The 26,643-nt window shown below is 36.3% G+C and overlaps 1 protein-coding gene across 11 annotated transcripts in view; it reads left to right on the top strand.

The window, feature by feature from the left end:
• GPHN (gephyrin) overlaps positions 1–26,643 on the top strand; it is a 271,280-nt gene that overhangs the window by 140,590 nt on the left and 104,047 nt on the right. For all 11 annotated transcript variants that reach the window (XM_056492839.1, XM_056492846.1, XM_056492841.1 and 8 more), the window contains 2 exons: positions 1,399–1,491; positions 26,026–26,120. In XM_056492839.1, the coding sequence (XP_056348814.1) occupies positions 1,399–1,491; positions 26,026–26,120 (188 nt within the window). The remainder of the gene's footprint in view (positions 1–1,398; positions 1,492–26,025; positions 26,121–26,643) is intronic.

Genomic DNA, 26,643 nt, shown 5'->3' with positions numbered 1-26,643 from the left:
ACAAACTTCTGGTATGTTCACTTACAGCCCAGTTAATTAGAGAGTTATTCTCCAATGGGGTAGAGTAAAAAGATGAAATTGTTTTTAATTAAGACGGAATACAAAAGAGAAAGTGGAAGTAATGAGTAAAGAAAGGAGAAATAAAGAGAGAACCTTTGGTTATGTCACTTCTTCAAGTAATCCTTGGATGTATTGGCGTGGTGGCGCTTGCAGTCAGACACAGGTTTATTTTAGTTGCAATTTTTAAGTGTTTGTATATGATACTTCTGTTGAATGGAAGTTGCATAGCAGTACTAAGCCTGCAGAAATACAGCTGAGGATTAAATTTATTGTACCTTTTAAAATGTTCCAGACGGTTTTATTTTAAGCTTTTTAAATCAGTATATTTTGCAGAGTTAATTTCATGATAAATAATAAGCTTTAAGCCAACAATCTCCAAAATTTCAATATAAAACTTTCAACTTTCTTCCTTCCAATATGATACTCCCAAAACTTAAATTTGCCCTAAACATTTTCAAATGTTTCTTTGCTAGAATATGGATAACTGCGTCAATAATTGATGTGATCTGTGCAGATGGATACTTTAGTATGTAATGAGTGTTCTTAAGGTAACACAGCTAATTTTACCCTCCAAGCAGACATCCTCCTGCTGTGCTGGCCCACAGTTGAGTACAAAGGATAAGTGATTTAATGGTATTGAGATTAAATACGTTTTCTGCTTATGACAAATTTTTATCATAGTTTGAAAAGTAGTTTAAAAAATAATTTTTAAAATTAATGCAAATCAAACACTTTTCTAGACTCATGAGTTATCTAGTATTATAAGTCATTGAATTTACATGACAGATTTCTTAGTCCAGCTTTGGAATGGGTAAAGACACTTCTATTGAGATATCAGGGGAATGTAGGAAAGATGATTATAGATCATCACCTGCTGCATCAAGTGCATTATTGCATCTTTTGGTAGTAAAGCTTACAGATACATGGTTCTTGCTTTTTTCAGGCTATTAAAAACTGCAGTGTGGAAACCAAAGTTACTGTAACAAGAATCAGTGAAGTAATCCAAATGAAATGTGTATCAAAGAATATTTTATTTATATATCAAAATAAACAGTGTTAGAAATTGTTAACTGTGAATTCTTGTTTTCCATTTCAGGTCAAGAGATGGAGAACTGAATTTCAGTTTCCATATGCAAAATAATATTATGTGGATACATGCATTATTCTGTCTTATCTTGGTTATAAATAGTGGGTTTAAATATTTGAATAAAAAGCCAGGAGTGGTTTATAATTCCCTGTGTTGCATGTGTCTCTGTTTTTAAGACATTTCAAGTCTTCAGTTATTTTCTTAGATAACCATTTCTTGCTAGATCTGACAGGATTCATGTTCTCTTTCAGGAGACGCTGATAGATTGGTGTGATGAAAAGGAACTTAATTTGATTTTAACAACTGGAGGAACAGGGTTTGCACCGCGAGATGTCACTCCAGAGGTGAGATAGTCCTGGAATAGAAAAATCTGCCCTTTGATATAGAAATGCATGAGTCTGGAGGAGGGGGGTGATTTCTTTATTTTTTTATTTTGTTTTCTTCTGTAACTTTACTTTGCAGTATCTGTGGACAGGTCAAGTGCTGCACAACTTGCAGTCACAAAAAAAGGAATAGAAAATATAGCACAAAAGAATTACTGACCTTGGGTTCTGACCCTAAATGATTTTCAGACTAAAATTTGGTACAGTATAATGGTTTTCCAGTCCCCTTACAAAACAAAATTCTAATGGCTTTGTGGTGCAGTTTCTTTAGCACTGCAGTACAGCACAGCTAAGCAAAATCTTGCATGGCTGTTGTTGTGTCTTATGCAAGGAAGAGTGGGATAAGAGAGATCCTGTAATTCTCCCTTGCGGACTAGTGCATTGACAGCTACTGCATTATAGGTAAGTGTGAGGCAGACAGAAGGGGGAAACAATTCTATGCAAAGCTACTATGGATCTGCTTGTCAAAAAAATCTAAACAGGTACAGAGGTTGTAATCTGCACCAGTAAATGTTGCTGAGGAAATTACATTACACTTATATGGAGCTAAAGGAAGGGGGGGAAGAATGAGAAGCTTAACCTAATGAACTCATGGCAATGAGTTGCCATGTGAAATGACTGATTGTTCTTAAAGTATTTTGGTATTTATGGTTCCAAATTAGATTAACATGAGCTTTTAAAATCACATATTTTATTTGGTGTGATTATGTTTGCTAAAGGGCAGAATTGAGATTGAGTGAGTTGTGTTTATTTGCATGATTAAACATGCTTAGATTTCTCTTAAGTACTCATGTATGTTTTCAATTTCTTAGACTCTCAAGTTGATTTGAGTTCTTTATAGCATATCTGCAGCTTTTTACTTAAAAATGTTTTGTCGATGCCTAAAGTTATTTTTTTTTCCATTAGGAATCTAAAAACATTTTTTAATTTATTGTACATTTGTGTAACTAGAGAAACATGTAAACTAAATGCTCCTGTTCATTACTTCTGATGGTTTTAGCTTATATACTAGAAACCTTGAGTAACTAAAACCTGGGGGGGACAATCTGTGTATCAGGAAATGGGAACAATGTTAAGATGAACACAGTGTGGTACCTAGCAAAATTGATTTTGCACATTATTCACTTTGCTAAAGCCACCACAAGAGAAAAATGAGTTGGTTAAGTTTGTCTCTTGCTTGCATAGATATCGCATAATGCTTTTGAAGGTTGTGTTACCAGGACTGTGTAGAAGGAGGGATTAATTTCTGCTTTGGTTTTACTTTGTGCAGAGTCAAGCCTAGGCAGCAGTGCCAGATGAAGCACTGTAGCCAGTGCAAAAATTAGCTACAGATTCTCAACATTTGGGACAAAAAATAAACAAATTAGAACTCTGCACATAAACACCAAGTATTTTCTTTACACTGCATTGCTATTACTCAAACTAATTAACACAGGCAGGGATGATTTTTTTCATCAATTTTGTTGAGTAAGCCATTCTGAAAGTTATCTGAGTTGTTACTGTGTCTCTGTATGATAAAAAACATGTTGATATAAAAATCATTAATAACTTGTACTGAAGAAAAACTGCTTTGTTTTGAAACATAATAGATGTGCAAGACTTGGACTGATCATAAGAGAAATAAGTGTTCTGACTGTCAAATTATGTCAATTCTCATATTTAAAGAGAACTGATATAGGAAAGTCTTTACTCACTTTTCACTAAATTAAGTTGTGTTAACTTAAATCACAGTGGAGATACAGAATCTCAGGTTTATTACAAAGTGGTGATGACAAGCGTTGTTCCTATGATAGGATTTATTACATCATTCATTCAAACAAGTGTTTTGAAGGGAAGAAAATCAGTTTGCCAGTATGTGTCTTTCCAAAAACATACTACGAAGCCTAAGTTTTGTCCCCATATTTTATGTCTTTTGGGTCAGTGAGAAAACCCAGAATGGAAAATTAATTAATGTCAACATGAAATGTGCAGTAACAAGCCTTCAGGAAAACTTGCATTGATGTAGGAAATGGGTTTCATCCCTTGTGTGTACGGTGTTGGTTCAGCACACTCTCATCACTGAACTGATCATGAAAGGATGTGATCATGGTATTGTGCTATTGAGATGTCATCTTTAAGGTGTTAATTTAAAACTTTTAAGAATTGGATTTGATAATGGAATATGTTTTACTGTTTTTCTGTAGAAGAGAATCAGTAGTCTGTTGAGTCACACTTCCGCTGCTACGTTTCAGGCCTGCTTCTCCCTAATTCTCATGTAATTTGGATTAGAAAGGAGGTTTCTCTGTTTCTTTTGTAGTATAGATATAAAATTGCTATTGTACATACACAATAAAGGTAGTTCACAAGAATAATTGCAACCCAAAGACTTAATGTTAATTAAATTTTGTAATTATTGAAAAAATTGTAACTAAGTGCCTAGCATAATGTAGCTAAAAATGGCTTCTTGATACCTCAGAAATATGTAATTAAGCATCCAAAAAAATTAGTAGTTTCCCCACTCAGTTTGCCTATTGAACATTATATCAGAACCATTCCAGATTATTGCAGTTGTTTCGGTGATGTGCAATAAAATTTTTTCTTGTAAGGGTATAGAAGATTATAGGAATATTTCCAATATCTGATTTTTCTTGCTTGTCTCTGACCCCTAAATTTATAACCTCAATCTAGTTAGTGTGTGGAGAGGAGCTTTTGAATTAGTTCCTACAATTCACATTTTGAGGGGTGAAAGTCAGTTTACTTAAGCAGTGTGAATATTCCTCACTTTCTTGACTACACAACTAGAAGTGATGAAATGCATGTGGATATTTAAAAAAACAAATATGCTGCAGTCTGCTTGGTGATTTAAAAAATGTTTGTTGGTGGACAGAGATCCAGGTATGGCCCAATTTATTTAGGGAAAAATAAAATTAAATAATGTTGCAGCATTTTTATCAATTACTAGGAATCCTTCTGAGATATTAGTGCATTTCCTCTGTTGCTGTTGCTCAATATAACGGGAAAGAAAACATCGCATGTATATGGATCCTCTGCTCAGTTTTCTGTCTTCTGTATTTTTACATTTATTCTTTTGCAATATTGTACATTCAAAAAATTCACTTGTTTGTCTCCTAATAGTCTTGTTGCTGCTTTCTTGTCCTTTCTGGCTAGTATGCTTCTGTGTGAGTCTTGTTTGCCCATCTAGGAGACCAATTTTATGTACTTAGATAATAGCAGTAGAAATCAGCATATTGTCCTCAGCTGGTGATAGTCATTCTTGAACTGTGTCACAATGTGTATTCACAAGTAGCTCATTCACAGTGCAGGTAATTTTGAGCCCTAAGGTTTTAAGAAATACTTTATAAAAAGCATAGAAGAGCAGACACCAGACAGTTATTTCCTTAGAATCTTCCTACTTTTCAAGTGTTCTGGAAAATTTATGAATGCTTCTTTCAGTTCTTGCTGTTTATATTCTTCAATACTCATGGACTGGTTTAAAATTATTTAGACACATACTTTTAAAAATTTTGTCTGAAAATAAATGCATACTTATTTATTCTTTCATCAGAATTCTCTGACCTATGAAAAGAAATCATTGTTCTCTGGAACTCCATTCTATTCTTCAGTGTTACTGAATAATCGTGCTCAGAATGAACAAAATACTCCAAATATACTACACAGAAACCATGTTTGGATAGAAAAAAGTCTCAATTCTTCTGTAATATGTCTTTTTATATTCAGTTCAAAACTGTACCAGCATTTTTATAATTATGGCCAAATGCAAATTTTCTATTATTTGGCTCTTCCCCATTGTCTAAGGTATCTCTCATGGATTTTTCTTTACACTCCATTTTACTTCTACAGGCTATTTTAGTATCTATATCCTTCCATGTCTCTGTCTCAAGAAGTGTTGGAAACCCTCTTGATCTCTATTGCTTTCAGTTTTCATGTGTTTTGTTTGTTTGCTTCCACTTAAACTTTGTTAATGAAATAAGATGCTTATGACACAACAGAATAGTCATGTTATAGCCGTACTCTCACAGCAACACATTTTGACAAAGTAACCTAAATCCACTGAGACTTAAACTTTTCAAATAACTATTTCCATTTAATAGGCAGAAACTTAAACTAGAAATTATATGTAGGAGATTTTTGTCCTCCCTGGTTCAAATACAGCCTTTCCGGAGCAGCAGGATTTCTAGTGTTGTTTGTTGCGGATGTAGGACTACTTCTGTTCTTCCTCAGCAATATTTTATTATTGACATTGGACCAAAAGAAAATAATTTCCATTTTACAGACTGTCACTTCAGGATGGCTCCATTGTGTGGAGGAATGAAGCCTTCATCTCACATGGGACATAAGTAATTTTGTGGTAGGAATAATATGAAATTGTACATCCTCTAATAACCCAGGCTAATGCTCCAGTTTTTCACCCTTCAATATTCCAGGTACCCTCCAATTTAATAGCTATTTTAAGAAAATATTTTTGTAGTCTCTTTTAAAACTGTAGGTTTTCATATCTCTTAATGGAGGTCTTGCTCTGAGTTGTTTGATTTCTGTGGTGAGATGCTGTATGTATGTGCTGTGTATGGATGACATCTGACCCTGTAACTTGCCATCATCTTTTGAGGCCTTCATAGTTCTTAGAAAATTGTTTCCAACCCAGCTTGCTCCTAGAGAGCTGGCATTACAAAACCTTGCCGTGGGCATCTAATCAACAAAGGTGCTTAAATGGAGCAGATTGCTCTGTAGCAGACTCCTTCCAAACTCTGTGCTACTCTTTTAGAAGTTTCTCAGCAGCTCTGTACCATTCCCTTTTTCTTAGTCCTCCAGGCAGATCCTGGCTTATATCATTAGGTCTTTATCTCATCTGCTTTAGTTTTTCAATAAAATTTATGATTTGATATGCAGTATTTGGTGTTAAAAATTCAGATGCATTTATGTTCCATAATACTTCAGTTTAAAATTATATATTTAGGTTTTTATTCTCACTTGGGAAGGAATGTTATTACAGCAGAATTCATATGTTTAATTGCGGAACACCTTTCACTGAAAATCTATTACTAGCTTCTTTGAGAAGCAGCAGCATACAAATTATTTGCACCACTCAGCACACTGTCAGTTTACAGAAGTACCTGTGTTTTGAGAAATTCCACTCTGATTTATCTGACTTACAAAGGGCTAAAGAGTGCCTTTCTCTTCTCTTGTTTGAGTTTCTCAGGGAACCTTGGTAGCACGCCATCATCACTGAAGGACTTGGTTTTGCTATCATCAGTTACAGTCACTGCATGGAAACACCTGCAAGCTGCTCAGATACCTGTAGTGAGAAATGTGAGGGGCAACAAAGGCAGATCCCATTTCAGCTCCGTTTACTCACCTATCAGAGGTTACTCACAAAAATAAGACCATCAAACAAAACAGACAATACTTGTATGGGACTGATGTGTCTAAAATGCAAAGCTGTGTATTTTTATTGACATTCCTTTTAAAAAGTTTCAGCTGTCACAGTGGATATAGAAAAAGGCAAAAAAAATAGGCAAGGAGAGATGCTTTCTGTGAGAGCTACACAATGCAATCTGTTTAGTTTATCATAAAGAACACTGAGAAATAACTTTGGTTTTGCCTGTAATGTCATTGGGAAATAATGTACAATATTAAAGGCTTCTTATGGTACCAAAGGCTTTCTTAACCTACTAAAGCGAATTGTAAAAATAGCTGGTAGTAGAAAGCTTGAGCCAGCAAAATCTAGTAAAATCATCATTATGAAAGGCTTTATGTATTTGGATTTGTTTGTTTAAGAGATTAATCACACATGTAAATTCCCTAACGAGCTGTATTCTGCGTTTTAATTCTGTCAAATCAAAAATGTTGGCTAGTGGGAGAAACATCTTCTAAAACTCAAGTTAGCTTGTACTTCTTGCAGAAGTCACAGATGACATTAAATTAATCATCCTGCACTTGTAGCCTTATGTTCTATATGTGTTAGATGAGAAGGTAGTTTGAATCAAATGGATCCGGAAAATAATAATTAAACAATTTTATTTCCTGAATTCAAAAGGACTACATTAATTACTTTTGTCTCTTTTTTGAAAATGTAAAACCCTGATAATATTGGCTGAGAATGCTGGGGCAAATATATTTTTAATTACTTAACTAATGTATTAACCTCCTGTGTAAAGTTGTCTGACTGTCATATCATAAAGGTAATGCTAATAGAATTCCTATTAAGCCTTTGGTTATTTTTGCTCATTTGAGGATCAGCTTTTATTTGCCTTTTTTTTTAGGTGTCCTTAATACTCTTGAATAGCAAATAGAGGCTGTGTTTTTTGACTTTCAAACATGTAGGAAATATTTGAAAGCTTTGCTGAAAAGAACAGTAAAACAGCAGTAAGGAATTAGAATGTTTCATAAAATGAGAAACAAAGCCACAATAATGAGCCAAGAAATACCACCTTTTTGTTCTTAAACTTTGAAATTAAAGGGGTTTTTTCCAAGGTAATTTAGAAGTGGCAGTTGGAAGAAGGCTGGCATGTCCTGAGAGTGGACAAATAGTTCCTGTGTGAGTGAACCCAGTACTTCCAAAAGTACACCCATGAACAATATGATTATGGTATGCTTTTTTAATGGGGTAAAGAGAAAGGTCTTCCTCCTCTTGGTTTTACTGATGTCTTTTAGCTGTGTTTTCACTGTAGAGGCCCCAGCTCATGTAGGCATTTCTCTATTAGTTTAAATAAACTGGCTTGTCTCATATTAGCAGTGTAGCCACAACAGTGAATATATCTTAGTCCTTTCTGTAACTGGGGAAGAAAAATAGGCCTGCCATGGGACTTCTGCATAATGAAATTTTCAGTCTGGAACTTTTGGAATTTTTCTTCCTCTTGGGCATTTCTAAAAATAGTTTCTATTAAAGCATCACTCTGGAGAAGATAATAGGAAACTGAACAAAATTAAACATCAAGTTAAAGCAATATAATTTTGAAAACATTGTCAAGCCTGTAATTTTTGCTCTTAATGTGTCGTTTTTTTCTGGCCATGGTCTATTATAAAGAGTTTAGTATAAGCTAAATACAGGGAAAATTAACAAAAAAATAATATAGACATGTTTGGAAGGCTTCCCTGTGAAGGCAGCTTGAAGACATGATAACAAGAAGGCAAATACTAGTTTGGATTTAAGGTGTATGAAAAATTGAGTTAGTCCTTTTGACATTAGCACACCAGAATAGCAAAATGACTCATTATTAAAATAGTTGATCATTAAAACTAATGCTTATTAAAGAATAGAAAATTTCTCATTTACTTCTTCCCTGCTGTGTAGGAGCTTTTCCAGCCACTAAGTGGAAGGAAACTAGAAGAGTCTTGGAAAGCAGCTGGCTTCATGAGTTATTCTTAGGATTATAACTAGTCCTTCTCCTGCTTTTGCTAATTGCTACCACATGGAGCAGTGAAGCTTTAGCAAAATGTTGACTCAGTATAAGAACCAAAATAGAAAACCAGAATGACTATGGTCATGCTTAAGCATGAAAGTCTTATCAGTTATGGACTAAAAAATAATTACTTTTTAACCTTTATTTAGACTATATTTTCATTTCTTGTCCCTTCATGCATATATTCTTTTCCCAGTTACTCTGTCATCAGAATACCTAACTTAATAGTGAGGTGCATAACCTACTGTTATTTATTGTTGACATTTAAACTGTCAGTGGATTTTAAAAGCCCCTATTTTCCTCCACAAATAAGCATTTTCTTTTGGTACACTGAGATCAGTTTGTCATAGTTCATTCTCATTAAGCTTGAAAGATCTCCCTTCAGAGAGAGGGTGATAGAAATTTTGTTCTTGATGTGGTGCAGCTAATTGTAGTTTCTGCTGGCTACAAAAATCACAGGATTTTATCAAACTACCAATACGTGCCCTTAGTACCTTGTACTTTGATATCTCTGGTTCAGCCAGTTCCTGCCTGGTTTATACCATTACTAGTCATATGATGGAAGTGTCTTGGTCTTCTCTGCCCAAATTATTTGCTATCTTGTTCCAAGTCCAAATAGTAGTGTTCAATATGAGAAAGTTTGGGTATGGAAGAAATTCCTATTCCAAGACCCAAATTTCTAAATTTAAAGTTCTATTAATCTCTGTTATTCTTGTGCGTTGCTCTGCTAGAAAAAGAATGAGTGGTTAATACCCAGAGATCAGTATAAAGTTCCATCAGCTTAGCCTATCACTACAGTATTATTTAAAAACTTTGTTGCATATGAGTGCATGGCAAGTTCATGCAGATTCTCCCTGCAACCTTTCCAAATCCTAATTCAGCAAGGGCACAGCAAAGCTAATGATTCCTTTATATTATCTAAGGTTCTCTACAGTTTGAAAGCGAACAGTTGGCTTCTTGTTTCATATTCTGCCTTGTCAAAATGGAGTGTAGGTTTTCAGTGTTGACAATGAAAAGTTAACGTGCAGGTAGATAAATGCACACGCAGTGTGGACTTCAATGTAGACAGAAATAGTGAAGCTTGCTTCTTGGTTGATTCTTTTAGTTTCTAGGTAGATATTGTATAAAAAGTCTCATGATTTAAATGACAGATGAGTTAAATTACTGAACTTCATTAGTGTTGGACTTTTCTCAGTTCTTACATTTCAGATTTCATTGCAAGTTTCTGAAATAAAGAAGCAGCTAAGGTTTCCAAAAGGGTTTGTTTAAAAAACCAACCATGTTAAATAGCAAAATGCTTAAGTTAAAGAGAAGAGGATATTCCAGGTAACAAATAGGTGCTGATCAGTTTGATACTTAGAAGAGGGTCACCCCACAAGATTCATAAGACTAATTCTTTTCATTAGAGTGTGGCTGTGTCTAAGCCAAATTTAAACACCAACCTACACTGATAATGAGTAACAGTTAATGATGATTTCCGTTTATCTCACAAATGGCCAGCAGTGGCTAATGGGTATTCCTTTTCAACTTCACAAGGCATTTTGCAGTGGATATGGGAATGAGCTCACAAGACCAACCCCTTTCCCCTCTTATACTAGAGGTGCTAGAGGTAAGTGTGGTTTTGGGGAACAAGGGTGGGAGGTCATGAGATGAAAGTGATGTGGGCTTCTTAAATTTTTCACCAACTTCCATAAAGGCATGTATCTGGGGATGGGCAAAGATTCAGTTGACTTCTTATTTTTTGCCCAAAAAGATTACCCAGTCCTAAATTGACATGCTTTCCTTGAACTGGGAGTCAGAAATCCCTTTTCTCTTCTGTTTTTCTGCTGCAGAAATTCCCAACATTCCCATTATGTGGGCTCCAGAGAGGGGTAAGCAACATCTTCAATCCCACCCGATCATTTCCAAACTAATTCTTTGCTAGTATTTTTTTGCTTTTAAAATCATCATCAGAAACAGTTTTTAGACACATTTTTCCCATTTGTTTGATTTTCTTGTGGATTCTCATATTTTTGTTTTATAGGAAGGTCCCATGGCCTCCCCAAGTGCTAGGGTCAGACTCATTTGCTGTTTCCATTTGTGTGCTATTCTCCTGGATTTTCATGGTTCACTCTGATCACATGATATTACCAAAGGGTGAGCATCTAGACTCTTGGGACTGTTTCACTCATGGAATCCTGAGTTGTTGAAAAAGCACTGCCACCCTGCTACCCTGTCAGTCATTTGGCAGGCTTATGTTTTGCTCTTGCCAACAGTTACATCTGATTGTTGGTGGGCTTTGGTCTTTTTCTGCCTTGTCTGGGGACTGCCTGGCATTCACTACTGTCTTGTATTCTCTCTACCTGCTGGCTGTTGTCCTCCTGACATCTTGGCCCTTTGCCTGACTGTCTGGCACTGCCTCTTGACCAGCTAATTGCCTGACAGTGCCTACCCACTGCCCTGTCCATCTGTTGGTTGGCATGTGTCGCCTCCTTATTGTCCTTTCAATCTGATTGTACGTGGGCATTGGCCTCCTGCTGCCCTGTCTCTTGCTCCAAGTGCCTGGCATTGCCTTCCTGCTGACTGCATCTGCTGACTTTGTGGGATTGCTCTTCTGCTGCTTGGCACACCTGCTGAATGTTTGGTACTGCTTTAGCAACTTGCTGAATGTTTGGCATTTTCCTCATGCCTTTTCACCTGATCCTTGAATGTAGTGTCCCCTTGCTGCTCTTCGAGTCTGCTTACTCACTGATACTTGCTCTTTTGCCGTCTTGTCCACTTGCTTTTATGCCTGGCATTTCTGTCATATTGTCCTACCCATCTGCCTAGATTTTATTTCTAAATATGCACCAGTCTGAAAAGATTAAGAAGAATTATAAGGAATGGGGAAAAACTATTGTCTGGCTCCTTCTTGGTCTGATTTAGTTTAACATACCAGCCAAAAACTGATCTCAGTGCCAGCATTCAGCTTTTTCATAGAACTATTCAAAACCCTTTCCCAACTTACGAAAAAAGAAACCAAACCCAAACCAAACTGAACCGTATCTTTGCTTCCATCACTTTATTCAATAGTTGTATTAATAAATTTTACTGTATTAAGTATTAAATTTGATAGTAATTAAGTACTATAACCCTAATATTACCTAAGGTATCTCAGAATCCATTGAAGGTAGGTAAAAACAGGATGGAAAAACAATCTGTTGCTCAGGCTCAGAAAGATTAGGGTTTGAATGTAAAGCTGTGTTCATTAAACACAGTGGATTAAAGAAGCTAAATAAGAAATATTACAGGTCTTTTTATTTAAAGCAGAGGGTTGCAGCTAATCCAAACAATCTGTTGGATCAGTACAGTATTACCAAACTGAAATGTGTCCTAATTGCTGCTTCTTACTCTTTCTGTACTGTGAGAATGGTCAATTGCCAGTTTCCAGAAACCTTTTGTTGCTCTCTCATAGATTACGAGCAAGGATTTAACTACATCTGTAAGGTCCATAGTAAGGGAATAAATCATTGTCACATCTTAGAATAAGAAGCAGGATGTCCTGCTCTTCTTCTAATTCAACTCATTTGACATCTTTTCCTGGCTCTGCCACAGTTTTTAACTTATTATGAGTGTTGTTTGGTTTATTTGTGTTTTTGAAACCAGTAACGACTGGGAGCTGGAGAAAATATTCTGTCATAATGAATCCTATCATCATTTCATAGTAAAGTCTTACTGTATTTAAATAAATTGTATGTAATGTTCTTTTAACCTTAGCTCTTAATCTCTTCAGATATATTAATTACTGCTGTTGCTATCTTCAAAAGTAACTTAACTATGTGAAATTATGTCTAAGCATAGAGGCAGGGCAGCATCCCTTGAGTCAGTAGCAGCTTTCACCAGTGTGGGACTAGCTGTGGAATCAGAGAAAGACACTGTGAGAGAGCACCTTGTTCCCATAGCCCCAAGACCAGCTTGCTGTGTGGAGGATGGCTCCCAGGGCATCTGACAATGTTCAGAGGAAGAGCTAGTAGGATCCTTCCCCCAGTTTTCATGTGAATGCCTAGAAACAGTTAACTTGGATTTTGCTCCAAGAAACTGAAGGATGCGAATGTCCACCTGTATTTTAGTCCTTTACTGTCTCCTGGGCTCTCCTGTCCTGTCTCTTCTCAGCATTTCCAGCCCTCCCTTGCTTTTCCAAGCATATTTTTTTCACAACTTCATGAACTCTTAAAGATGGTAGGGTGTCAGTCTCTCACTTCCCACCAGCTTCATGTTGTTGAAGGGTGTGGTGACAAGAACAGGTCTCAGTGGTAAATCCCTTCCTCTAAGCTTGAACTCCCAGTGTTACCTTGATGTTTCCCTAGGCTGTTGTTTGAGAAGCAGAGGCTCGAAGGAAGGAGGAATATTCACTCTAGCACTGAGGGGCTGCAGGATACTGCTAGAACTCACTTCTTATCCCAACAAACATAAGTAATTTGTTCATGTTTTTAAAATTAATATTCCCTCAAATATGTGGGGATTTGTTCAAATAATATTCAAGTTACATAAATTTTAAGTGCAAAAAAGCAGCAGAAGCTGGAGGAAAATAAACACTAAGCTTTTTCTTGAATGTATGAAATTTTTTGGTTGAAAATTATACCTACAACAGAACTGATGCAGTGCTGTCTTGGGCAGCTTCACTGTAATATATCAAGTTAAATTTGTTTTCTGCCTGAAGTGGTAAAGTTATGGTACAAATATTCAAATTAGTTCTAAAAGAATCTGTGGTAAGTTGAAAGAATAAATTTTAGGTTTTGTCTTCTAAATGAGTCAACATTTGGTTAAAAAAAAATTTGCACACAAAACCCTAGGAGTAATATTTTCTCTATTAAATCCCTGTAACAGTGATATACAACATTATTTTGTCTTTTTCTTTCTTCCACAGGGGTTTTGGGGAAGTTTTTTTTAGTTATTTGTCCTTGTCATTCTTGTAGACGGGGAGGGTGTTGAAGGTATTTTTTAGCCTATCCTGTGCTGATTTTCTGCCAAAAATTAGTTTTTGAAACAGTCATGAACAATACAAGTCTTTCTAGCTCGCAGAGTTTCCATTTCCAGAATAACTAAATTTCCTGTTATCAGCCCAATTTTATCTCTGTTTTATTCCTCTTTTTAGACTATTTTATTTCCTTATTATCTCTGATTTTAAAAAAAAACTATTACAGTTCTCATAGTTATTTCCTCAACTCAATATCTAAATCTTGCAAATTATTTTTCAGGAGAGAGTGTTTGTTGTATATTCTCTTTGCTTCAATGCACTTTTTAATTTCCATTAATTTCTTTACAGTTCACTTTCTTTATTCTTCTGTTTTCTAGAGGTATCCTTTCTGATGATAGCAGCATTGCAGTCTCTAAGCAACTAATTTCTTCAGTTGTTTGTGGAAAGAAAACAAATTCCTAACTAATACAGGCCTTCTGCACTCAAAAAGAAAGAGAGATATATGATTATTTTTCTTCCTTGGGATTTCCAGGTGTTTCATTCCCTTGAGGCATTTAATCACTGCTTTCACTTTCAGTTGAAGTTTTCCACTCTTTTAAAAATAATGTATCTGACAGTGACTCATTTCAACTTGGAATTCAGATTTTATTATGTCTGTATGTTGTTTCTGGGTTCAGATTGAAAAAATTGTTTGGTTAATTTTAGACAAGAAAGCTTTGAATGATGCATGTTGTGCTGAAGAGCATACATGCCTTTTGGTTCCGGCTTGTCATCACTGGCAAAGGCTTTTGCTGTTTCACATAACATTTTGTAAGTTCCAGTGTCTCTCTCTGCTCTTACCTCTTAACTTAGTTGGCCAATAGCTATTGTTGGAAAAACAAAGAGATAATGTTGCATTTTGAGTATAGAAATTTGACAGCAAATCGATCCCTTGCCTCCCAGCTGTTCCCTAGAGATCAAGAGGGTGTGGCTGCTGTCAGCTTGCTCTCTGACTGCAACCAGTTTGGCACTTTGGTCACATTCAGTAAGAATTTTCATGGGCACATATTCACAGTTCATGAAAGCATCATGTTATACATTATTTTAGATTGACTGTAATAAGAACACTAGATCTACAAAATGCAAGCATGTAGTGCTATGTCCATCTATTCACAGGTGATGTCCAAAGCAGGCAGAAGCACAAATCTTATAGAGGCATCCCAGCTTTGGTGGGGAAGAGAGGAGCAAGCCTGGTGACTTGTCTGCAGAATGAGATCTTGTTCTCATCCTCTGCCAAAATGCAAAATTTACACTTTGGGGAGAAAAGGAGATGGTATTGTAGTCAAATATCCTGTTGCTGGCTCCATAGATGGTGAGGGGGCAGCTGTTTGTGTATAAAGGCAGAGTTCTGCACTCTGAGCAGCTGGCCATCATGCCCACATTAATCCCACAGCATCTCTCTTGGCTTTGGGTATTATTCCTACAGGTGGATGTGCAAAGTAATGAATCAATGCCTGTTGCAGAATTGTTTCCCCCTGTTCATTTTGCTGTGGTTCTGCCCAGTCAGGTTTTAGATTCAGCCTGGAGAAGAAAAGGCTCCAGGGAGGCTCTACTGCATTTTTTCAGGACTTAAAGGGGGGACTATGAAAAAGATGGGACCAAACTTTTAAGCAGGGCCTGATGTGATAGGACAAGGAGGAGGAATGATTTTAAACTGAAGGAGGGTCGATTTAGATATTAGGAAGAAATTCCTTACTGGGAGGCTGGTGAGGCAGTAGCACAGCCTGCACAGAGGGACTATGGATGCCCCATCCTTGGAAGTGTTCAAGGTCAGGTTCAATGGGCCTCTGAACAGCTTGATCTCGTTGAAGATATCCTTGTTTAATGCAGGGGAGGTTGGACTATTCTATGGCTTGCTGGAGCTTCTTTCACTTCATTTGGGAGTTTAATGAAGTCAGATTTATGTAATTGTTTGGAAATTTTGTCTGAGACTGCACCTAAGATTTTGTTTGATTTGGCCTTTACTGGTCTCATGGAACATCATAGCAACAGTAGTTAATCTTTTTCACCTTCATTGTTTGCTTTCAAGAAATATTTGTACACATTTATTAGGCTCTTTTCTTGCAACCTTTTTGCAGATAGACTGAATAGTAAATAAGCTTTATTTTGTGAAGTGTTGCAATCACATACATCACTCATTCAAATTGAACTAATCATCATCACATTAAAGCCACAGATTTTGCAGATTTCAAAACTGAATGAAACCTACACATTGCACCTTTAATTTTGGCTAGTTTTTTGGCCTACAACTCCCTTTTTAAGAGTGAAAAATTATTGGGTTATTGTCACTTCCTACTATTAGCTGATTTTTCTTCCTTTAAATCCAAATAGTGCTCAGGTGTCCTGTGGTATACAGAATTAATCCATGTACAGCAAGGTTTAACACTGTGGTGTTTTTCAAACTCTTTTACAATTCATCCATTTTACTGATTTCTGCTGGTCAGCACTGGGCATTCCTGGAAAAAGAACAGAGAAGGGCACAAAATCCATTTGGATGTGTTTGTCTCCTAGGGATTTTATTTCCTTCAGAATCTTAATGAGAAGCTGCTGTTACATCATCATTCTTTGCAGGCAAGAGTTCGTAGCATTTTCTTTTGACTTTAAGGTTAAAAAAATGGATTTTCCAGTCTAGCTAGAACTGTGGGATTTTCTCAATAGCTTTTACACTGCTTGGACAGTCTAATATTCTCCCCAGAAATATTTTGTGTCTTTGTTTTTATTGTTATATTTTCTTTTAAAAAAGATGATTATTGAAGATGTAATTTGCTTCATTGGATACAAAGTGTTAGGCAGCTAAACTTGGGTGCTATTTGATTCCTGTGTTAATCTGAATTATGGTATTGCATCACCCATATAACTTATACAGAAATACTGTCTGATTTTTTACTTGAGTTAGTCTGCCTACAAGTATGATGTGTAGTTGCTGTACACTTAGTGTGAGCACATTTGCTGTGGCAGTGAGATGCTTAGCATTCAGTGCAACAGTCCTGAGTACATTTTGAGTACACATAGCAAGAACTAACTTGTTCACTGTGCTTGTCCAAGAATCTCTTTTGCCTTGTCATAAAAGCTGCTGCCTTTTCTCAGTGAACCACTCACACACTGCTAGTGCAAAAATCATTTTGCTGATAAAGTTTGGACACAGAGGGTATTTTATTAAAAAGCAAAAAGATTTTTCTGCACAACATGGTCTGGTGCTTCAAGCCCAGCAGAAGAGTATGGGAGGTGCTTATATACCTGTATTGCTATATCTACATTAATGCAAAAGTGTGTATGTGATAGGAACCATGAGGGCTTCAAAACTGGGTTGTGGCTGGGAAGTAAACTGGCAGAATTGTCTATACAATGCAAAGTTGTAATAATGTGAAAGCATAGTTTGGTTACAGCTGAGTAGTGTCTATAAATTATTTGACTGATTTTACCTAGTGCATGAAAGATATTTTAACATCTTCTAAAACTGGAAGAAACTGGTGTTTTGGAAATGTGTTTAGTAAACATCTTAGTCTAATAGAATATATTCTATACTGGGGGTATATATATATATATATATAGTTAAATATAACTATAAAATACTGTAAACTATTAATTAAATAGTAAAATAAAATTCCAGAGGAAAAGGTAAACTTGATATATTTAATATTCCTCACTCAGTATAGATTAGGAATTCTACTGTCTTCCACTTCAGTGCACTGTGCCACAGCAGTCTCAACAAGATGCTTTCATCTTCTGTTTGAGAAACCTTTTCATTCAATTGTTTCCACAAGAATCTTGGAGGTAAAAAATTGTGCCAGAAGTTTAATAGTCCTATATAGGAAATGATTTGACAGAATGCACAGTAGATTACTTTGGCTTTCAAAATCTATTCACTTGTTTAATTCTAATGAAAGCATCATTTGCATGTGCCAAAACTGACAGCTGTTTGGACTCTGAACACTTGAACTGTATCACTGGATGTCACAAAAGAATAATTTCTATGAATTTTTAAGTTATGGAAAAAGGACTTGAAAGTTGTTATTAGAGATGCTTTATCATTTACTTGGGGAGTAAGAGAATCTTAAGAGAAAGTATTTTTTTTTTTTAGTTCTTGTGTTGCTGTGGTGTATTCTTGAAAAATTATTACTCATTAGTCCACCCTTTGTAGTGCAGAAGGTGTATTTTGGGAAGGGTTGTTTTTTATTAAATCTTCAGCATTGATGATTTGAGATCTAAAACTGTTTGGAGGAACTACTTAACCCGTGGAAGAATTTGACTGAACTTTCAGAAGTGCAAATGTTTTGTATGCCATATTTGTTCTTGGCAAAATGTAGCAAATGTTAGGAAACATCAGAGGAGGTCCACAAAAGATTTACATTTCAATTTCAGTAACCAATGTGCTCGAGCTAAAGCATTGCAAAATTGTATATTTCTAGAAGTGAAATTGCAAGTAAAAACTTCTGGTTCTTTCACTGCTCCAGGCACTGCACAAGTTCTTAAGAGAAAGCAGTGTACATTTCTACCTTGATTGCCTCATTCTTTGTGTGTCCCTATGAGGGTCTCTAAGAAATATTTCCTCCTCTTTTCCCATGATATTAATACCACAATAAAGCAAAAGTTAGGGTTTTTTTTCCCTTGTATAGTTCTGGGCTTCATTGCTTAGGCTACTCCCTAAACCACAAATACATCCACTCTCCCTATACAAAAGAATCTAAGTTTGGCACTAGTTTTGAAAGAAGGCTGACTGTACCCTGACTCCACTTTGGTATAGATAAATAGTCTAGAAGATAGTGCACATAACCAGAAACACTGTCTAGGGTGTGTTTTTGTGAGACAGTGCTCCCTAGTTGTTATTCCATTAGTCAAAGCTCACTGTTGTCGCTTCAGTAATGTAGAATTCTTATTGGTGCAGTGTAGATACCCACGCTTATTTCTCTCATTTGTGCTGCATGATTCTGTTTTTCAGAGAACATATTTGTCACTTCTCATGTTTTGTTCCTTTTCTTCATATTTTAGAGAATTATTTAAAGGTTGAGCTGGATTTCCTATTTTATATTAATACAAGGCAGTTTAAAATAACAGAGGGAATGCTTAAAATAATAGTAATTATTAACAGATAACATTTCAACAGTGTTTTTGTAATAGCAGAATGATTTTCCCAGGAAGTCTTCAGCTATACTACTTTTGCTGAATGGAAAGGGATTTGTTCTTGCACATAGAGGAGTTGCAGTGGGCAACATAGCAGTGTGCACATAGGAAAAGGGCTGAAAGAGGAAGCAGACACCTGACCCTACTTTGTACAAAGTGCAAGGGCTTATTTCCAGCTGTTGTTTCCCCAGGCTCCTCCTGATCTCCCCACCATTGCAAATACTCTGCCTTTTGACACTGGCTCCACACACAGCTTTAGACAGCTGTAATGTTCTGCATCTGGTCAGCTGTGTCCAACTTTGTACAGCCTAAATGCATTCCTTACAGTGCAGAAAAACATTTAGGGTCTTGTTTGTTTAGCAGCTACTAAAATGGATTATTCTAGTGGGTTTATGACAGTGTATGGGGCAGGCAGTATCATAAAATTAAGATCGCTTTTTATGGCATATTTTATACACATTTAAGCTCTTAAAACTTTGTTCAGTGATCAGGAATAAAAAAGTATTGTTACCACAATATTTATTAGAAGTGATATGTACATGGTTGGATGCCCAGATACATCAATTTCATTAATACGTCAATTAAACAAATAGGGCAAGCAAATCACTGATCTATGAAGTTTATATAGATCATGTGCAATCAGGTTTAGCTAAAAATTTAGATCTAGATCTGCAGAAGTGGAAGAATAATTTGCAAATTCCACAGTGGGTTTTTTTTCTAGTATTTTTACTTTAAATTTCAAACTTCTCTGTGGTGTATAAAACGGGAAGCATCTTCCCCCAGTGTTTTGCAAGCTGTAAGTAAAAAAAAACCTGAGTGTTATTAAGTAAATATTTCAATAAGTTTGATTTCAGTTGAAGAAGAAAGGACTTTTAAGGAAAGGTACAATGAACACTAAGATTTTTATTAACTAATATGTACTTTATTTGATGATGATGATAATAACTTTTTTGTTTACAAAACTAATTATCATTGGGGTCCAACAATTAAGAATTAAATATATTCATGGCTTGGTCATGCACAAGTCATTGAGTTTTGTCAGAATTTTGTCTCTATTTGCTACTTGCATTTTATGATCATATACAGAGTGGAAGTGCTCTGATAGACTCATTTGCTGACACTGGTTTATAAAGAAGGCAGACACTGAATTAGCTTCTGGCACTTGAGTCTCATGCCATAGGCATTAGGCTGCAATAAATGGTATGATGGGTCCCAGTGAGAATTTGGAGGAGGCAATTTGCAGGCAGAGGGAATCATGGATATGGGTAGCAATAGAGAAAACAGAGTCTGTGTTTAATCTAACAGTAGTTATTGCTGTGACAGTTTTATTCCTCAGACCGATAAGTTTTGTAGGGTCATTCTGTGATGTTTAGGTTCTGGGTGGCAGCAGAATCACTGCAGATGTGCAAGCAGTATTCTGGTGCTGCAGGACTATTGTCAGTGGAATTGTGTTATTGGTGTGTGTAGATGCAACAGTTTTTAGAGTTCAGTTTTGTTGGCTACATTTGCCAGGGTTCCATTCACCTTTGGCTGTTTGTAGATTAGAGTTGGGAGAAGAAAAAAAAAAAATGGAATCAGGTCAGTTAGCAGAGAAGTATGTATCAAGCTTACCATTGATAAGAGGGAAAGGCACTAGGATAAGCCACTCTAATAAGATTAGACGTGTTTTGTTTTCTTTTATGTAAAAAAAAAATTCTACAAAAGTCTGAGAGAGCTCTTAGTATTTGTCTATGTGTACATGACATAGGTAACTGTTTAACATCAAAAATTCCCAACAAGGGAATCAAAATGGAAACTCAGCAGTCTTAGTATGAGTTTCTTACTGTACAGTAAAATTGGCAGAAGCTGGATGGTCACTTCATGAGAAGGAACGTGCATTAGGGTCAGCACTGGCCTCATGTCTGCCTGGTCACCACCAGTCATCCTGTGAGCTGAAACACAGCAACTGCTGCTTACTTTAGCCTTACATTTCTATAAACCTATTTGATTTTGGTTGTTTTGATAACAGAGTAATTAGCCAAAATAATTTGATTTTGGAAAACATAAAAGACCACAAATCCTGTCATGCCTTACATCCATAATAAAAAGACACTGAGTATCAACATACAGGTTACTGGTGACAGAGAGTGGAAGAATTCAAGGAAAGACAGCATAATGGTGAAACTGAGATGAATTCAAAATCCTTATCCAAAAACCTTTCCAATGTATTGAAAGAAACAAAGAAGCCAACGGCTGAAACCTGTATTTCTTATTGCTAATGGGGAAGAAATAGGTAAGTGTTTCTTGGCGAGGAGCTCTGATCAGTCTAGCTCCATATAAGTGCTGTTTTCTCCCTGCAAGATAAGAGTAGGGAAGTAGACAATAAGCTGAAATAGCTGATATGAGAATAAAAATTACTGACACGTGTGTTGTCTCTAGCAGAGGTATTCTGAATAACTTTGAAGAAGGCATTTCATTTCCAGGCTGAGAGATGCAGTTTTTATTCCTGAAGTACGCACTTCTTATGCAACTGGGTGACAGACATGACTGACCTTTTTTTTGCATATTTGACTGATCTATCTCTCTAGTTTTTCTCTGCTCTTCATGGTCTGTGAGCTCTGTTGCAGAGGTTATATAGATATTTCTTTCAGCTTTCAGTGGAAAGCTCAAATAGGTAATTAAATCTTATCCATGCTAATGCTGTAGTATGTTAAACATAAATTATCTGCAAATTTGTGCATTAATTTGCATCTATACCTCTATTGTATACTATCATAGATTTTAACTTGTTCAACAGAAATAATGCTTTCCACAGAGGCAGTCTCTGTCATCTTAATATAATTGAATTTATAATGATTTCTGAGTCCCATATTTGCATTTTAGTTGAAGAAGTAAAACTATATTACTGCCCAAAACCAGCTGAAGAGTATATGCAATGGCTCAGATCATTATGTACTATTGAGGTCAAACTTTGCTATGCTTAATACCTGAAAGACAAAGGTAAGGAGTTTCTGAACATTTCCAGAAGAGTAGTCCTAGGTCTTTTAATTAAAATCAGTTGGTATTCGATATATCCTCCAAAAACTGCCTGGGAGGGCTTCCACAGGTTAGAAACTGAGCTAACAATTTATGTAGAGGCAAAGAAAGGCAGTGAAGCAGCAGAGAACTCTGTGAAACCAATTGGCAGGGAGCCATCTGTTAAGCAACCGCAACTACGTCAAAGATATCTAAAAATATACCAGTTGGTTTGGGAACATAATGCCCTAACTCCAATAAAAAGGCACTTTGTAAACAATCAAAAATGTGCTTTAAAATCACTTGCATTTATTCATATAACAATGAAATATAAGAGGTACTGGTCTCCTAGATGTTGTTAGTAAATCCTATATAATTAAGTTGTTTGTCCCTACTTCTCTTTGGAGTAGAAACTAGCATTTTTTTTTTTTTCAATTCCATTGTCTCTCTCTGTGGCTTCCCCACACCCTGACACTTCTGTCACGTCTTGTCTTCCCTTTTTACTTCTCCTGAGTTTCTCCCTCATCTATTTTCTGTCCAAGCTGCCTTGGGCAGTCTTTGTAGAACCATAGAATAGTTTGGTTTGAAGGGAACCTAAAAGTCTTCAGGTTCCAACCTCCTTGCTCTTTTCCATCCCACTCACTTAATTCACTTGCCCTCACACTATTCTCATTTCTCCACTTCTGACAATCCTACTGTTTGGATTTCCTATAATTCTAACCTTTCCACTTAAGCTTCCTTCTTCCCACATTCCCTTCTATCTAAACTACAAACCTTGCCTTTCTTTGCAATCTCCAAGCTGGACTTCCTGCATTTCTGTCTTTTTCCTGAACTCTGGCTTTTATTTTCAAGTACTTTGTTTCTGTGGAAGCCCTTTCTACCAACCTCCCTCTTATATGCACCTGTGGTCTTTGCACTACCAGCTTATCTGTCAGAAGCTGGGGACACTGTTTGGTGTTTTAGTGTTTTATGCAGTTTTGCTCCAGTATTCGCCACTTACCTGAGTAGGTCAACCTCAGGTTTGAGAATCAGTGTAAAGCTTCAGTCCTGATTAAGGCATCGATGTGACAGCTCTGAACGAAATACCATCATTTTTTCTTGCATCTGCCCAACAGTGTCATCCCTGCTGTTGTAAGAGAGCCGAGGGCAACAGCCTTGATTTGTGATTCATTCTGTGCCAACACCTTGGCCCCCTGCAGCAGGCAACAGCTGGCTGGTAGTGAGACTACCCACAAAAAAATTGCCCATGAAACAAGTTTGAACAGTCTTAACTCAGCCTTGCTAGAGTACTGATAAAATATGAAGGTGCTGAGTCACTAATTCCTTAATAGTTTCTGTTTTACCCAACAGTTAACTCCTAAACTGGGCACAGATGAAAATCTAAATTTAATCTCTCTCTTCCACCCTTCATTCAAGCAAAAACCACTGAAAGAAGTATAAAAAAACCTGGCCACAATACTTTGGTACATTGTTAGGTGAAACAGAGTTGTTACAGATTGCAGCATTGCTGATTTCACTCATATATGTATAGTTAGTTTGGAGTGTGCTTCCCAGTGTGATGGTGATTTCAGTTCCTGTTCAGGGCACGGTTTAAGTCGTGCTATTTGAGGACATCCCAAAAGTGGACTATACAGTGGCTAATTTCAATAGCAGATGTCACTGTAACAGTGGTTTACTTAGCAGCAGCTTTTTTTGGTTACACCCATCCAGTCAGATGCAAACATGAAAACAGGGAATGTTTCCATTTGTAGAGGTCCATCTGCAGTAATAAATATAAGCATATATATTTTGAAACAACTATTTTTAGAAACTTGTGTTGAGGATCATACTGTTGCTTGGACTTTATGCCCTTTCAGATTTTGTTGCTTAGTTTATACATTTTTAATAATCACATTGCCTGCTAGCAATGACATTTTGTGAAGGTCATTTTTCTTGTGAAGTTGGGGAATGGACTTGAATTTCATTGAAGGACTCCCTAAGCTGCAGGATCATTGTTTATGGACTGTCTTGCATCTTGTACTACCTTTGAAGACTGCTTAGAATTTTAACTAATGATATCTTCAAAGTGTCACTGTGCTCAAGGGCAGAAAATAAATCTCAAAATGCACTTTATATTTAAAAACAGTTTTGAATAGCTTTGAAGAATGGTATTAACTGAAATGAAAAGGCATAGACACAGACTTGCTATGTATGAACACACAGAGAATTCCATGTTTCACTAACCTTTTCATGGTCAGCAAAGTGTTTCTTCACCATTGCAATGCCTTGATTTTCTATATTATAAAAATCATCAGGTCTATAAATGTCTTAAGAATTTTTAATGTGATACTCAGCAGGTATCATAAGGTAATCTCTCTCCATGGAGGAGTTTATTTTTGTCTACATTGTTCACTTATTTTCTCTGTGTAAAACACAGTCACTGGGTTGTATTTATATGACTTTTCTGTTTCTGCATAGAGGATGGCAGATCCTAAAACCAACATGCTATGCTTGAAATATAGGAGACTGTGGTGTCAGATACTGAATTCAAATTGCTTGGTTTTTTTATAAACCAAAGTTCCAGCTTCCCATAACTGAGCACATAACAAATTTGCGTATTAATAAAGTACTCAAAGGTTTACATGGCAGCAGTGTCTTATGTCTTCTAATACTGATATTAATTTCTAATTAATTAAATATTCTGATATTTCTTTAAAAATGTTAAAACCTAATGACCATGTTTGAGAATAATATCTGTTCTCTTGATGAATTTTCTTTTTCTGTTTTATTTATTGCTTCATGTAAGCACCCTTACATGTAAGCCTCCTTCTTTTAAGGATGCTGTTGGGTTAATTCTATCATTTTCCTTCTCTAGTACTTTAGTTTTCTATTTGTAAACTAAGAGCTTACAAAAGTACAAGTATTTATTTTATAATTTGATCTTTCCCACAAAATAATTTGCCTGAATTCTTCCTATATCAAACTGTGAAGAAAATTCAGCTTTTTCAGGATGTCCTTGTATTTAAGATGTTCTTTTCTATTTCTGTTTTGATCGTTGTACCATCAAAGCATTATAGTTTGGCTGTATGTTATGCCATGGATTTCACAATTTTGTGACCATTGCTACCAATTTAGTTGTGCTGAATAAATTAGAATCTTGTTTCAGAGCATGAAGCAATATAATCCACTAAACATCAGCTACTGTGGGGGAAATGAAGAGCGGATAGGGCTGTAACCGGTCTTTAAGTTGTGTCCTAAGTTAGATGGTTGGAGACTGGACAGATTGTGCATTTGAGAAAAATGTGTGTTAGGAAGTAAGGACAGAAGGTTGTGCATGATTTTCCATCTGATTCCCTGTTTGGGAAAAGAACTAAAAAGACAAAAATTTTCAGACTCTGCTTCCAGACTTCTCAATGCCCACTGCGTATGGACTGCTTATGAATGAAAGCCACCAGCCTGTTTGGATCTGCTGTTTTGCTGACATGATCAAAAGGGAAGGCCTCAGCCTCTGGCCATTATCATTACCATTTTAATATTTTCCTGCCTGCCTGCTACATGGGCTTCCCTTTGCAAATTTTTTTTTCTGTCTTCTGCACAGACTGATTCATCCTTCTCATGCCTGGAAAATCTCAACAGGAAAATGCACAAGATTGATGAGGAAGAGAAGGCAGTTACATTGGCTCTTTTCTTTTCTTATTCTCAAACAGTTTTTCCTTTCTGTTCGAGGCAGTTGTTATTTCTGTGGTGTTGGTTAACACTTTTTGTATTTATAGGGTCCTGACTTTTATAACTTTCTATAGGACTCTTCACAGTGCTGCTAACAGTCCTTCATCCCAACTCCTTATCTTTCCCTATTTTACACAGCTAAGAGAAAATTCTATAGCGTATCTCAGTTGAGAATTTAGCAACAACATTTCTTGGCAGAAAAAAAAAGAGAAGCTATTCCTACCCAATTTTTAGCTGGTTTCATTTTTTTCTTATCCTTACACTTGTTCACTCAGCTTGCTGTTTAATCTTTGATTGCAGGCCACTAAAGAAGTAATAGAGCGAGAAGCCCCGGGGATGGCCCTGGCAATGCTGATGGGATCACTTAATGTTACACCTCTGGGCATGCTCTCTAGGTAAGGCTGCTTCCTTCAAAATACAGGGTAAACTCTTTCCACAGACTTGATTATTGTTATCCAATGACTGTGCACAACTGTTATCAAGACTAGAAGCCTTAACTTCGGAGAAGGGGCCAAATTCAATTAATGATAATTGCATTGTCTCATTAAATTCACTTTGTTGTCTCTATTGGAGACTGTATCCTCCTGTATATTCTATACCAGGTTATTTGTAATATTGATGCACTCCTTTGTGGCTGTCTTTTCATTCTAGAACTGTGATATTTTGGTGGTGAGTGAAGATTTTTTCTGTTTGTTGTTCATCAGGTATTAAAATGCTTTGGCAAAAAAATCTTTGATAAAGACAAATGTTTTGTACTGGAGGTATATAATTAATTTATCTCTCAAAGTAGTTGGAATGCCTGCACAATCTGTGGTTTTCTTGAAAGCACACACAATACTTTTGCCAGCCATGCAGTTCTTAAGCACTTTCACTTACTTTTGTGTGCTCTCTTGAAAATTTTTGGCAGCTCCATTTCTC

The sequence above is a fragment of the Oenanthe melanoleuca genome, chromosome 5, assembly GCF_029582105.1.
Source record: "Oenanthe melanoleuca isolate GR-GAL-2019-014 chromosome 5, OMel1.0, whole genome shotgun sequence".
Taxonomy (NCBI): Eukaryota; Metazoa; Chordata; class Aves; order Passeriformes; family Muscicapidae; genus Oenanthe; species Oenanthe melanoleuca.
Note: the sequence above shows the minus strand (reverse complement) of the source record. Positions and strands in the feature narration are given on the sequence as shown.